The 12,112-nt window shown below is 46.3% G+C and overlaps 1 protein-coding gene across 1 annotated transcript in view; it reads left to right on the top strand.

Moving 5' to 3' along the window:
• Positions 1–12,112, top strand: part of LOC146334086 (anoctamin-8-like) — a 46,405-nt gene that overhangs the window by 18,781 nt on the left and 15,512 nt on the right. The window contains exons 3-6 of the mRNA XM_084824918.1: positions 520–658; positions 1,800–1,896; positions 4,314–4,430; positions 11,530–11,657. Of these exons, the coding sequence (XP_084681044.1) occupies positions 520–658; positions 1,800–1,896; positions 4,314–4,430; positions 11,530–11,657 (481 nt within the window). The remainder of the gene's footprint in view (positions 1–519; positions 659–1,799; positions 1,897–4,313; positions 4,431–11,529; positions 11,658–12,112) is intronic.

The raw sequence follows: 12,112 nt of genomic DNA, 5'->3' as shown, positions 1-12,112 counted from the left end.
TAGGCACCAGGTGAACCTCTCTAGGGAGCTCATTCCACAGCTGGGGTGCCACAGCAGAAAAGGCCCTCCTCCTGGTAGCCGCCCAGGTCATACCTGGCCCGACTTGGCAATGGGACATACATCTATGGGACATCTGTGATCCAGTGGTCCCACATCTACAGGTCTTTCCATGGGACATCCAGTGGTCCCACACCTATGGCACTAATCTATGGGTTACCCCTGGGCCCTGCGTTGGGGTCCAACAAAATTTCTATGAAAAGAGCAGAACAAAGGTGGTGTAGATATTCTTACTGTTGAATCCAGCCATTCTCAACCTGGAGCCTTCTGGATGTTTTGGACTCCCACCTCCCAGCATTCTTGACCATTCGCTGGGGCGAATGAGAGTTGAAGTCCCAGACTTCCGGAGGACCCGGTTGGGGAAGGCCTCCAAATGAGCAAAGCTATGACAGAGAGAGAAGAGAGGGGTGTTTTATCTCTGCCGTCCCTTCAGTCTTCTTTGTTTACCCCCTCCCTTGGCAGTTTTCTCCGGGGGGCAGATGAGCTGAGCTTGCGGAAGCCAGTGAAGGCGGAATTTGGGGGTGGCATGCGCAGTTTCTCCTGCGAGGAAGATTACATTTACGAGAACATAGAAAATGAACTCTATTTCTTCACTTCTCAGGTGAGTCCTGGTGGGGGGTGGGGGGTACCCTTGTGAGAAGTACCCCAGCAAAGAACTCATCACAAGAGAATTGATTTTCTAGTTGATACCTCCAATGAGGACCCTGCTGGAACAGATTAGAGATGGGAGAACCAGCCATTTTCGAGCTCAACTAAATGCTCCAAAAATTGCTTCGAAGCTCGTTTTGACTTGCTCCCATTTTCAACCACTTTTCTGGCACATTGGAATGGGGCAAGTGCACATTTTGAACAGGGAAAGTGCACGTTTCTGTACGTAATTGACCAAAGTATGCACTTTCCCCCCATGAACTAAAGTGTGAAAATGCGAATTTGTGGGAAAATGCACATTTCAAAGTGTGCATTTTTATTTTTTTATTTTTTTAGAGAACACATTTTCTGGGAGGAAAGCATTCCTGCTCGCCTTCAAGTTAGGGACTGCGGGCAGGACGCATCCGCGTCATTTGTGAATGGGACCGAGTTCCCAAATCCATCACCCCGCACAGACCGTGTGGTTGCTTCCAAGAAGCAAATAGCCTTGCAGGAAATAGGTGAGGTCAGTTTTGCGTTGCATGGAGGAATGTTTCTTCCACGTGTTGCTTGGCGTGACTAGGTTTACTTCCTCTATCCTGGAGCGATCCACTCTGCATCCATCTCGGAGCGAGGGTTCATGGGCCAGTTGGAACGTTACAATCTGGAGGATGAGAATTAATGTTTTTATGGGGTCCATCGATGGTGCCAACAAAACCGGACTTTGGGCAGATGTCCTGGTGTCCCTCAGGTGAATGAGCAACAGGGGCTCCCTTTGTGACCTACAATACCAGTCTATTTTAGCTTAGAACTGCCAGTAACTGAGCCTTCGGAGAAGCATCTCAATCTTTTAGAATCGAAGAGAAACTTGGAAAAAATATTGGCAGTTGGGAGAGGAGCGTGGGGAACCCCGGAGGGCTGGATTGCAACTCCAGGCAGGCTGGATTTGGCTCGCAGGCCAGAGGTTCAACACCCCTGCTATAAGATGCCCAAATCCAGAGTCTAAAATGACCCAACCACACCGCTCCACATGATCCAGTCTCGGGACGCCGGTGACCTTGTGGGCACGAGGCTGGTGACTCAGGCCATTCATGGCTTTTCTGTCCCACTTCCAGGAACGCCAGAACATCATCAGGTATTGGCTGGAGAACCTGCGAGCCAAGCAGGGCGAGGTGCTACACAACATCCACTTCCTGGAAGGGCAGCCAATCAGTGAGTGGGGATTGGGGCCAGCAGGTGGGGCGTGTCAGCCAGCACGTCTGGGGGTCTTAGAAGCTGAACTGATATATTTTTTTTTATTTTGCACCAGTTTGGAAATCTGGCAAGCAAACAAACGTCAAGACGTAATCCCGTGATGAGAGTCTCTTGAATTTTGGGGATGTTTTCAAACCCTGCTTCTGAAATTAGAGCTTGGAGGGGTGCATTTTAAAAAAAGGAGACACATGCAGAGCAATAAATCCTGGAATATTAAGGTGCTTGTGTCCTTTTTAAAAACTTTCTTTTTAAAAAGAAGCTCATTGTGCTATCATGTTGTTCTGTTTTAACAGAAAGGGGCTCTCCAACACCTTTCTTGGCGCCCACCCAGTTCCCTGCCCCTGCTGATTTTTATTTGATTTGATTGCTTTTTTAAGTCATTATTTTTTAACTGGGAGGCCGGCATGTCGCAAAGCGAAGTTGTGCCCTCCAGTGCCATTGCTACTTGGGTCCCAAAGAGCAGTGTTGTGTTTTGGAGCTCCAGTCCCGACTTTTGCCTTGTACTTAAGTTCTCGGGCAGGTTACTTTTCTTTCCCAGTTTGCCTTCTAGGAAATGGGTGTTTTGTGACACCCTGGTAGCCATTTTGTGAATGATCCAACCATTCCTTAGCAGCCATTTTGAGAGAGCACCCACAACACCTTCTCAAAATCAACCCCCAAAGGTTGGGGACCCCTGGGTTAGGGGTGAGATTTCCTGTGCCACATATTCAGCCCTTTGAGGGGAGGGTTGCTGTCCCAAATCGCCAACCTAGAGGCAAAAGAGGGGTGTGGATGGGGTTGGGATGGTGCCATCAGATCTCCCTTTCAAAGGCAATTTTAGCAAAGCAATTTTTAAAAAAGTTATATCCATTTGCCAAATTTAGATGCTTTTATTCCTGGCTTTCTCCCTCATCTGCACATTCTAACCACCTTTGTAATGGGGAATGTTGAAAAGTATTCTAATTAAGTGTAAAGTGCTCTAATTAAATGTACGTTTAATTAGGGCAATGTAGATATGAATTGTTGTGGGCACCGCTGAGCAAAGGAAACTACTTGAGGATGGCTTGTCTTCACCCGCCTCTATCCTCGAACTTTTAAGATGGCCTTCCCCAGCCATGCTAGCTGGGGATTATGGAGGTTGTAGTCCTGATCCATCTGGAGGGAACCAGCTTGGAGAAAGCTGTTCTAAGACCCCATTTCTACATTCAAAAGGACCAAGTGGTAAAGGTTTGCTTGGACTGTACCACCTCAGGTTTCAGGGCAGGTGCATGGCTTGAAAACTCCCTCAGCTGCTGCCCCCCTCCAATTCCTTGCAGAACAAAAACTTGATATGTCATGGAGACAGCTGTCTTTTTATGCAGGGGAAATTTGTTGTTCTAGTATTTCACTACGTAACCCTTAAAGATGTCCATCGCTGGGAAATCCAGCCCTTTTTGGACTTGCCAGACTTCCTTTGCAAGTTGAGCTGCGTGGTTTCCCCAAATTCCAGGGACTTTCCACATAATCTTTTTGGGCCTTCGCCATAATTTGCGCAAATAGAGAGTTGTGCAAATTGCGCAGATTTGCATAACTTGCACAAATTATGGCTGCAGTTTGTGCAAATTATGGCCGTAATGTACGTAAATTAGAAAACACCGAAAATCTGCTAGTCCCAACTTGCTTCTAGTGGACGACGGAATGGAGTCTGGGGAGTGAACTGATGAGAGCTCATCGAGCTCCACTCCACAACTGGATTTATCTGACATCCCCAGTAACCCCCCAACCCTCTGCTGGAATCTCAAATGGTACAGTCCAGAAAAGGCTTGGTTAAATCTCAGCTCTGGGCTGCATTTTAAACTAAATGTGTTCAAGGTACATTGCTGACAGGGGAAGATGGATCTGTCAATCTCATTCTTGTGGAGATTGATTTTTTTTGAGGTCAAGCTCATTCTGTCCCATTTCCACGCAAGGTTGCAATTTTTTTTTTTTTAAGCCTGTATGGAAATTTGTACTTTTTTGCGTGTGCGTTTCCCCTAATGTACGCACTTCCATGTTTGCATTGCTGAAATGTAGCTTCAGGCTTCTTTCAGATGAACGCGTTTTGTGCACCTTTTCCACGAGACGAACTGCATTGGAAAGCTCCCCTGAAATGTGGATTTGGGTACGCAGCTCTGTCTCGGCTCATTGGAAGTCTCAGGAGGTGCGAATACAATACATCCATAAATGAAACCCTGGACAGAGTAAATTTGTCATCTGTCCTTAGCTGGTGATGGATCGGGGACTCACTGTGCCCCAGCATTGCCAAGGGATGACTTTCACCATCCCCTGGGTGACCATTGTCAGCATGGGGAGATTGAATGACGTTTCCATGTCCTCGCTCTGCTCTACCCTTCACTCTCTCCTTCCTCTTTCCTCAGTCCCTCAGTTAGCAGCCCGTGGAATCCTGCAACAGGTCTTCCCCAACCACAAGCAACGGATCCTCAACCAGCTGATGAAATCTTGGGTACAAGCCATTTGCAAACCTCAGCCTTTGGGTATGGTCTCCTGTCGTTCCTTCTCCCCTTGTATTCCCCTAAGGTTAATGGCTCTCTGACTGAAACTTCTCCCCCTGTATCTCAGAGGAGTGGGGTGAGAGGCACAAAGTTGACTTCTGCTGAATTAGACCACTGGTGCATTGAGTCCGGTTGTGAGGGATGAGTCTAAGCGCCTTGAGATGTCTGACAGCTCCGATTCTGAATCAGAGTTGGACCAGCAGCTAGATCAGAGGCCAGGTGAGGGACCCTCCCTAGCGAGCCAAGAAGCTGGGAGAGATTCCTCCGAAGGCCTTGACAAACAGATGGCCCAGGCTGAGTCCTTGCCCCTTCCCTCCACTGTTAGAACTCAAGTTTCTGAGGAGGAGGAGGAAGAGGGGCGTGACTTGAAAGACGCTAGGGCGCATTGCAAAGCGGGAAAAGTTAGGGGCAGGGCTTAGACGCTCTGCCACGATAGACACCCTTGGAAGCCAACATAGGAGGGAGCCACCCTAAGGGAGAGGAATCACTGTGAATCAAGCCTGGCCGTGAGGTTCAAGCCCAAACTGTCAGCAAGCTGTCAGAAATGGATCGTCCTTTCCCCGTCAAAGTCAACACCACAAGGAGACAAAGCTTCAGGCTAATACTACTTTATTTTGCTAGAGACTAGCCTCTTTACAAATGCAGATTCCAGGAAACTCTCAGACTGCCTCAGGCCCCTAAACCACTAATCTATGATCCCTAATTAGAGGAGATGAACTGGAGGGTAGTGAAGTTACTGACAGTTGGGCGTGAACCTCACAGTTCTTCAAGTTCTTGGGCAGATGACAGCCTTCTCCGTTCCTCCTACCTGAGATTAGGGATGCTTCCAAAATTCTGCCCAGAGCTTTATCCATCTAGGGATGGATGAACAAACGATGCTTGACATTGCTAGGATCCTCCAAATGCCATTTCACCAGTCATCCCGTGCCCGATTCCTGTTCAGGTTTGCGATTGCAGCTTCCTCAGCACAGGAAATTTGTGCAAATCAAGCAGTGATCGAATGGGAAATTTGCGCAGTTCCCCCAAATTTGCTCAGCTTTCCACCATAGAGTAAAGCGGGACTTTCAGTCTACACGGGAGGAATTTGTGCAAATTAGGAAATTTGCACAAAATCAAACTGGGAGGATTGCGCAAATCAAGCATGAGCACGTATCCGGCCATTTACAAATGTTTTCGGCAGAGACATGCTCATGATGGTGTCGGGGCTTCGAATAGGGCACGCGCGCATGTTTTGCAAGCAAAAATGAAATCTTCATACACCCTTACCTAACTTGTTCATGGAATTTGACAGGGGGATCCAGATGTGGTCTTCCCTTCGTAGGCCACCCGTGTTTTCCCACCACTTTTTCTGTCTGTCATCTTAAAAGGCCTTCAGACAGAAAAAACAGAATAGCTGCAGAATGTCTTCTTCTTGGTGTCTTTAGGAACCCCCATCTGGAAACGCCCTTGGATTCCCTGCTCTTGTTTCCACCATGAACTTGTTTCCATTAGGAATCTTCCATTTAAAAAAAATCCCAATTTTGTACAGAGTGCTGTGGCATGCATGCGTGCGTGTGCGTACTTGGCCACAGTGTTTATTTCCGCGGTGCCTTCCTCATCCTCCATGCCTCTATATTAGTAGGGCTAGATCAACTGGGCTGGTGGAAGTGGACTTCTCTGTCCCGTGAAAATGCTACACAGAGAGTTGGGAGACCATGCCCAATGGGGTGATCTGTCGTGGTGGGGAAGGGGGGACCCCCCAAATAAGTGGGACCTTCCACGAGTGGAGCCTTTCCTCTCACGGAAAGCAGATCCTAAATCCAACCCTGCCAGTGCACATATCTGCATCAATAAAACACTGCAAAAAACAAAAAGCCTTCACGTGATGACTCCAAGATTCTTTTTGTGTGGTGTTTTACCCAGGGCCAGGGGCACACCTCTGTGCACAGATAAAACACAGCACCCAAAAAAATCTTGATGCAGTCCTGCACATATACATCAAGATCGCTTCTTCTTTTTTGGCAGTGTGCATTATGCACATTTTTGGCGCATGCTCATTGGTAACATAGAGGTGGGGAAAGAGGCCCCAACCCTGCAGCAAACAGCACATGCTCCTGTTCTGGAATTAGTTTTAGCAATGTTCCTAGTTAAAATGGAATAAAGGAGGAGTGGGATACTATGGGAAACATTCAGCCTTTCCCAACCTGGGTCCCTCCAGATGTTTTGGACTACAAGTCCTAGCATTCCCGAGCATTGGCCATACAGGCTGGACTGACAGGAGTTGAAGTTCCAAACATCTGGAAGGACCCAGGTTGGGGAAGACAGCATTAAAGGAACATAGAAATAGCTATGGCCCTTCCCTTGTTTGGCTATGGGTCGCCAGAAGTGAGAGAAAAGCACTCTGCCCATGGTTAGAGGCACGCTCACCCATGGATTACTTTACACATTCCAGGACTTACAAAGCAGGTTCCTGGTTCCCACAACCTGTGTGTTCCCTCGTATTTGTCTCCTCCGCACATAATTTAGTATCAGCAGCACCTCTCCACATGCGCGGCAAAGAAAAAATGCGGTACAGGGGACCCCGCCCCCACAATGCCTTTGGAATCTCCTCTGACAGGATCGGAATGACTCAGGCTTTGTGGGGTGGGGCTGGTTCACTCCCCAGTGGTTTAGCATTCCATTTTTCCTCCAACATGGCTTCAAGGGCTTATGGACATTTTAATGAACCGTTTTTGGCTTGGATGATGGTGCTTTGCTTAATGGCTCCATCAAGACAGTTATGTAAGCAGGATCGTTGCATTCCCGAATATTAAGCACTTTCCAATGAGCAACTCATTACTGGAGCAGGATTGGAAGGGAAGGAATGAGAGGCGTTGACTGGAGAGATGAGGCAAAAATTGCCGCTTGCATCGGTGTGAATGGGAAATAGGATTGGATGGTGACTGTCTCCGGAAATGGCAATTTGGTTTCTCTGCTACCCTGATAAAGGGGGGGTGGAGAGGGGGGCTTACCCCAATTACAACATAAAAAGGGGGTAACCTGCATTGATTTATTTTGGGGTTTAAATGTCACCCCACGAACTTCAACAAGTGGTAAAATGGCTTTATTCTTTGGGGTTTTCCATAACCCAACTAGAGAACGATTGAATGCCTTGAAATATATGCCTTGAAATATATAATACAGCCTTCCCCAACCTGGGCCCCTGCAATTCTGTTGGACTACTGTTCCCATCATGCTGGCTGGAGATGATGGGCATTGTGGTCCAACATAATTGGGAGGTGTCGGGTTGGGGAAGGCTATTACGCTACATAAGCAAAATCAAGGACAATTCAAAACATTTAGGGTAGTATCTGATGTTAGTCCTACATAGAGTAGGCTCATTGGAATGAATGGGATTTGAGTTAGTCGCAGCTAACTTAAGTTCCATCCATTTCAATGGGTCTACTGTACGCAGGACTAACATTGGATTCTACCTCTTGTTTGTGATATATTTTCTTATTTAAAATATTTGTATACCGCCCTTCTTTACCAAATCCCAGGACGGTGTATGAAACACAGTAAAACGAAGCATTAAAATAAAATGCAGAGATGGAAGTGACAAAGACATAAAATCAGATAGGATTCAAAAACCAGGAGGAAGATCAACGAAAACGTTTTTTAAAAAACGGCAGCTGGTTGATCAAAATGCAACGTATTCCATGGATGTGAGAAGTCAGCTAATGAGGACGGAATAAAGCCATCTTTGCCCACCAGCGAAAGGTCATGAGGGAAGGAGTTAGATGGGTCTTTCTAGGGAGGGTGTTCCAGAGCCTTGGAGCTGCCGCCGAGAAGGCCTCGTCTCCTGTGTCCTCGCCAAATGTGGGGCGAAGAGAAAGGTCTCCCTGCTAGGGCTTTATAGGTGATAACCAGGGCTTTGAATGGTGCCTAGAAAGACACTGGCAGCCAGTGAAGCTGTCATCACAAAGGAGTCACGTCATCCGGGACTTCTGGTCTGGAGCCATGTCGCCCTGGCAGCGTTCTGTGGAGGCTCTGCGGGACGCTATCTCAGACAGCTTTTAAAAGGTTGAAAAACCTTTTCATCTCCCTCTGGAATTAAAAGGGGGAGCAAGAGCAGCACCTGGATAAACTCTTGGAAGACCAGCTCATTTTGCAAAGCAGCAGAAGGGCTGGGCTCCAAGGTTAGTCTGCCAGAGCTAAGACACCGCTCAAAGTTGTTTTGAAACTCCTGTCTAATTAGGAGAACACAGGGCTGACAAGTTCCAGATGCAGTTATTAGTGTTTATGGACTAGGGAATACCAACAATATTTGAGGACCTGCAAGATCTGTTTGAAGAGAACGATGGCAACATCAAGGAGGAAAAAAGGAGCAGGATCTCCGCTGACCCCCCCACACACACACACACACCTCCCGTGGCAAAGGCTCCGAGAAGCGATGGAAATATAGAGGAGTTGCTTGCTCTGATAAAAACTTTGTTTTCACAATTTGCTGAACAGGCTAAGAGGCTGGATACAGTTCAAATACACCCTGGATACACCCTGCAAGGGGCCATGGACTTAATTAACACTTCTTGGCAAAAGATGAGGCGAAGGTTAACGAGCTGCAAGATCGGGTTGCAGCACAGGAGATTGCATCGCAAGCTTTTTTCAACCATTTCTATATCAGAATTTCTCAACTGGAGGCTTCTGTACACAGGGCAAATGTGCGTATTATTGGTAACAAAGATCTACCTACTGATGTAAATTTGTTAACTTTTGTAGATAAGCTTCTGCATGAGATACTCCCTGCGCCATCTGATTATTTACTTGACATTGAGCATACATTTCGTGTGCCAAATGCCAAAGGGACTGATTGTACGATTATAGTTCAATTTGCAAGAATTTCCACAAAAAATTATATCCTGCGTTTGGCAAGAGAGGGGGGAAATCTCTTTGGGGGACAAAAACAAGATAGAGTTATGTTATTTCTGGATTACATCAAAGAAGTTGCTGATAAAAGAAGGAAATTTACCAAGGCGAGAAACCTGGCAAGACAAATGAACTTACAATATCATTTAGAATATCAGAACATTTTGCATTTCCTCTGAAGGTCAGATGAAGAAATTTCTAAATCACGAAATGGCGGAGGCGTGGCTAATTGGAAAAACACGCGAGACTTCTGTTCCAGCCCCATGAACTGGAATTTATAAACATGTTTTGTCAATTGGCTATGTTTAGTCTGTAACACCCAGGCTAGGCCAGAGATAACCGTTTATATATATATCTGTCTTTTTTCTCTCTCTTTTTTTAACGGGTATGATATACTGTACTTAAATCTACTGTATGAGGGTGTATAGAAATGTGCACACTCATTTATATATTTGGAAATGATACTATCTAAAATATAGATAGTACAAAATACATTAGTGATTGTTGTATTTTTTATCTTTTATAATTCTTTTCTTTTTAATTATTATTAATATCAATATTATGATACTAGGATTAGTAATATTTCTGGCGGGTTGATTTTAAGCTTTATTATTATATGGTAGCTAAAAGGCATTATATGGCCAATGAAAATGAATTGTAAGCTTGCTTCCTTGTTATAAGCCTAAAGATACAATATTGAAATTGAATACTTACATTGTATTGATTTGTAAGATTGGTAATATTATAGATATAATATCTAAGTAGAGTGATATTTGAAGTTTATGTGTAATGTAGTTTAAATTTAAGTTTGTTATGTAATCTTTTGTTTATATTTTGCTTTGTTTTCTTTTGTTTTTGTTTTCTGTTTCTTTCCCCTTTGTCCTTCTGTCACCTTTTTATATTTTTTCTTTTCCTTCTCTTTTTTTTCTCTATTTTATTATTGTTGGGTCCTCTTAAGAATACTGTAATGTTGGAAACTGTAGAAGATGATTATGTTGTTGGTGTTCCTTATTTCATTTATAAAGATGCAAGTAGAATAAAAAGTATTATAAACAAAAACAAAAACAAAAAAAAGGAGTCACATCATCCCTGTAGCCAGGGTCTGGCTGCAGCACTCTGGGCCAGCTGAAGTTTCCGAACAGTCTTCAAAGGCAGCCCCACCAAGAATGTGTTACAGTAGTCCAGATGGGATGTCACTATGGTAGGCTCCCCCAACCTGGCGCCCTCCAGTTGTTTTGGAGGGCCCTCAGCCCCAGTCAGCATGGCCAGTGGCCAGGAATTCTGGGGGTTGTAATTGGAAACATCTGGAGGGCAGCAGATTGGAGGAGGCTGAGCCTGGTTGTCGCCCAACATCTGTCTCCCAACATGCATGCCCCAAATGGAAAGGCTCCTGGGTGTTCCAGCAAAGAGATCCAAGGTCATAAGGAGCAGTGAGGAATAGTGGGCAGAGATGTATGCAGAAGGGAGCAGGAGACCTTGGTGTGGCCGAGGGTGGTTGGAGCCGGAGTGCCGGCATCCATGCGGGCCTGGCCCTAAATATTTCAACCCATGAGGCAGAAGACCCTGGTGGTGCCTTGCTCCCCTTCCCTGGGGGAGGAAATGCAGTAACAAAATTAATTCACTGACCATTTGACCTGCCTGTGATGACTTCCTGCAGTGGTGTCCTTTCCGAGAACAGCGGCCCAGCCAGAAGCATTGCTAGGCTTGGGCCATGGGGCCCCAGATCTGTATCCTGGGCCCCTGGATCTGTTTCTCAGGGCCCCAAGTGTCCATTGCTGCCCATGGAATTTTTTTTCTCACCTTAATTACCATGCAGGGGACCAGTTTTCAAGGCAGATTGCAGCTGGGGAGAGAAGGGTTAACTCCCTCCCCACATGCGACAATATCCCCCCCCCAAAAAAAAACTTCCCCTGCATGGCAATTAACCTTAGGGGAACAAATCCTTTTCCCATTTGTTTGGGATGATTTGCAGGGTGCAAATTAATGGGAATGTTTGAAATTGCTTGGATGAGATGTGAATGTCCTGGCGTTGCCTCTCGTGCATAAATCCCCGTGATTATTGCTACCTTGGAATATGCCATTATAAATTAGCAGAGGCGGATTTGTGGCCTCTTGCGTGCTCAGCAGCGCCCTGGTTCCTCCAAGCTCTGTCCATCTGTCCTGCTAACGCTGCCCCCTTTTCTCCCCCCACACCCAGATGAAATCTGCGACTATTTTGGCGTGAAGATTGCCATGTATTTTGCGTGGCTGGGCTTCTACGCCTCAGCGATGGTGTACCCAGCTGTCTTTGGCTCCCTCCTCTACATCTTCATGGAGAACGACCAGGTGAGGGCGTGGCAGCATGGTGGGCATTTCCTCCTCCACCAGACCCCAGATTTCACGCTTTGGTTTATTTACAATATTTGCATACCGCTCCATATCTAGATTTCGGAGTGGCGAACACAAGAGATAAAACAGTAACAGGATAAAAAGATTAAAACACCTGATTGAAATGATGCTATTTTAAAAAACAGAATACCAATGGAAACCATGACTAGTCAATTAAGGAATGTGTCCTGGAACAGTGCTTGCTTTCAGGACGCGCCGGAAACAGCACAGTGTTGGTGCCTGCCTGACCTCCACGAGCAGGCAGGGAGTTCCAAAGAAAGGGGGCCACCACGCAGAAGGCTCTTCTCCGGGTGGACTCCAACTGGGCCATAGGTCCATGTGGAACCACCAGGAGCGAGCCCTCCAATGACATCAGTGACCGGGCAGGTTGGTAAGGGAGAAGGCGCTCTCTT

Source organism: Heloderma suspectum, chromosome W (assembly GCF_057233095.1).
Source record: "Heloderma suspectum isolate Gila_16-S chromosome W, 16-S_ref, whole genome shotgun sequence".
Classification (NCBI taxonomy): domain Eukaryota; kingdom Metazoa; phylum Chordata; class Lepidosauria; order Squamata; family Helodermatidae; genus Heloderma; species Heloderma suspectum.
The sequence above is the reverse complement of the archived record's forward strand: the minus strand, read 5'-3'. Positions and strand labels throughout refer to the sequence as shown.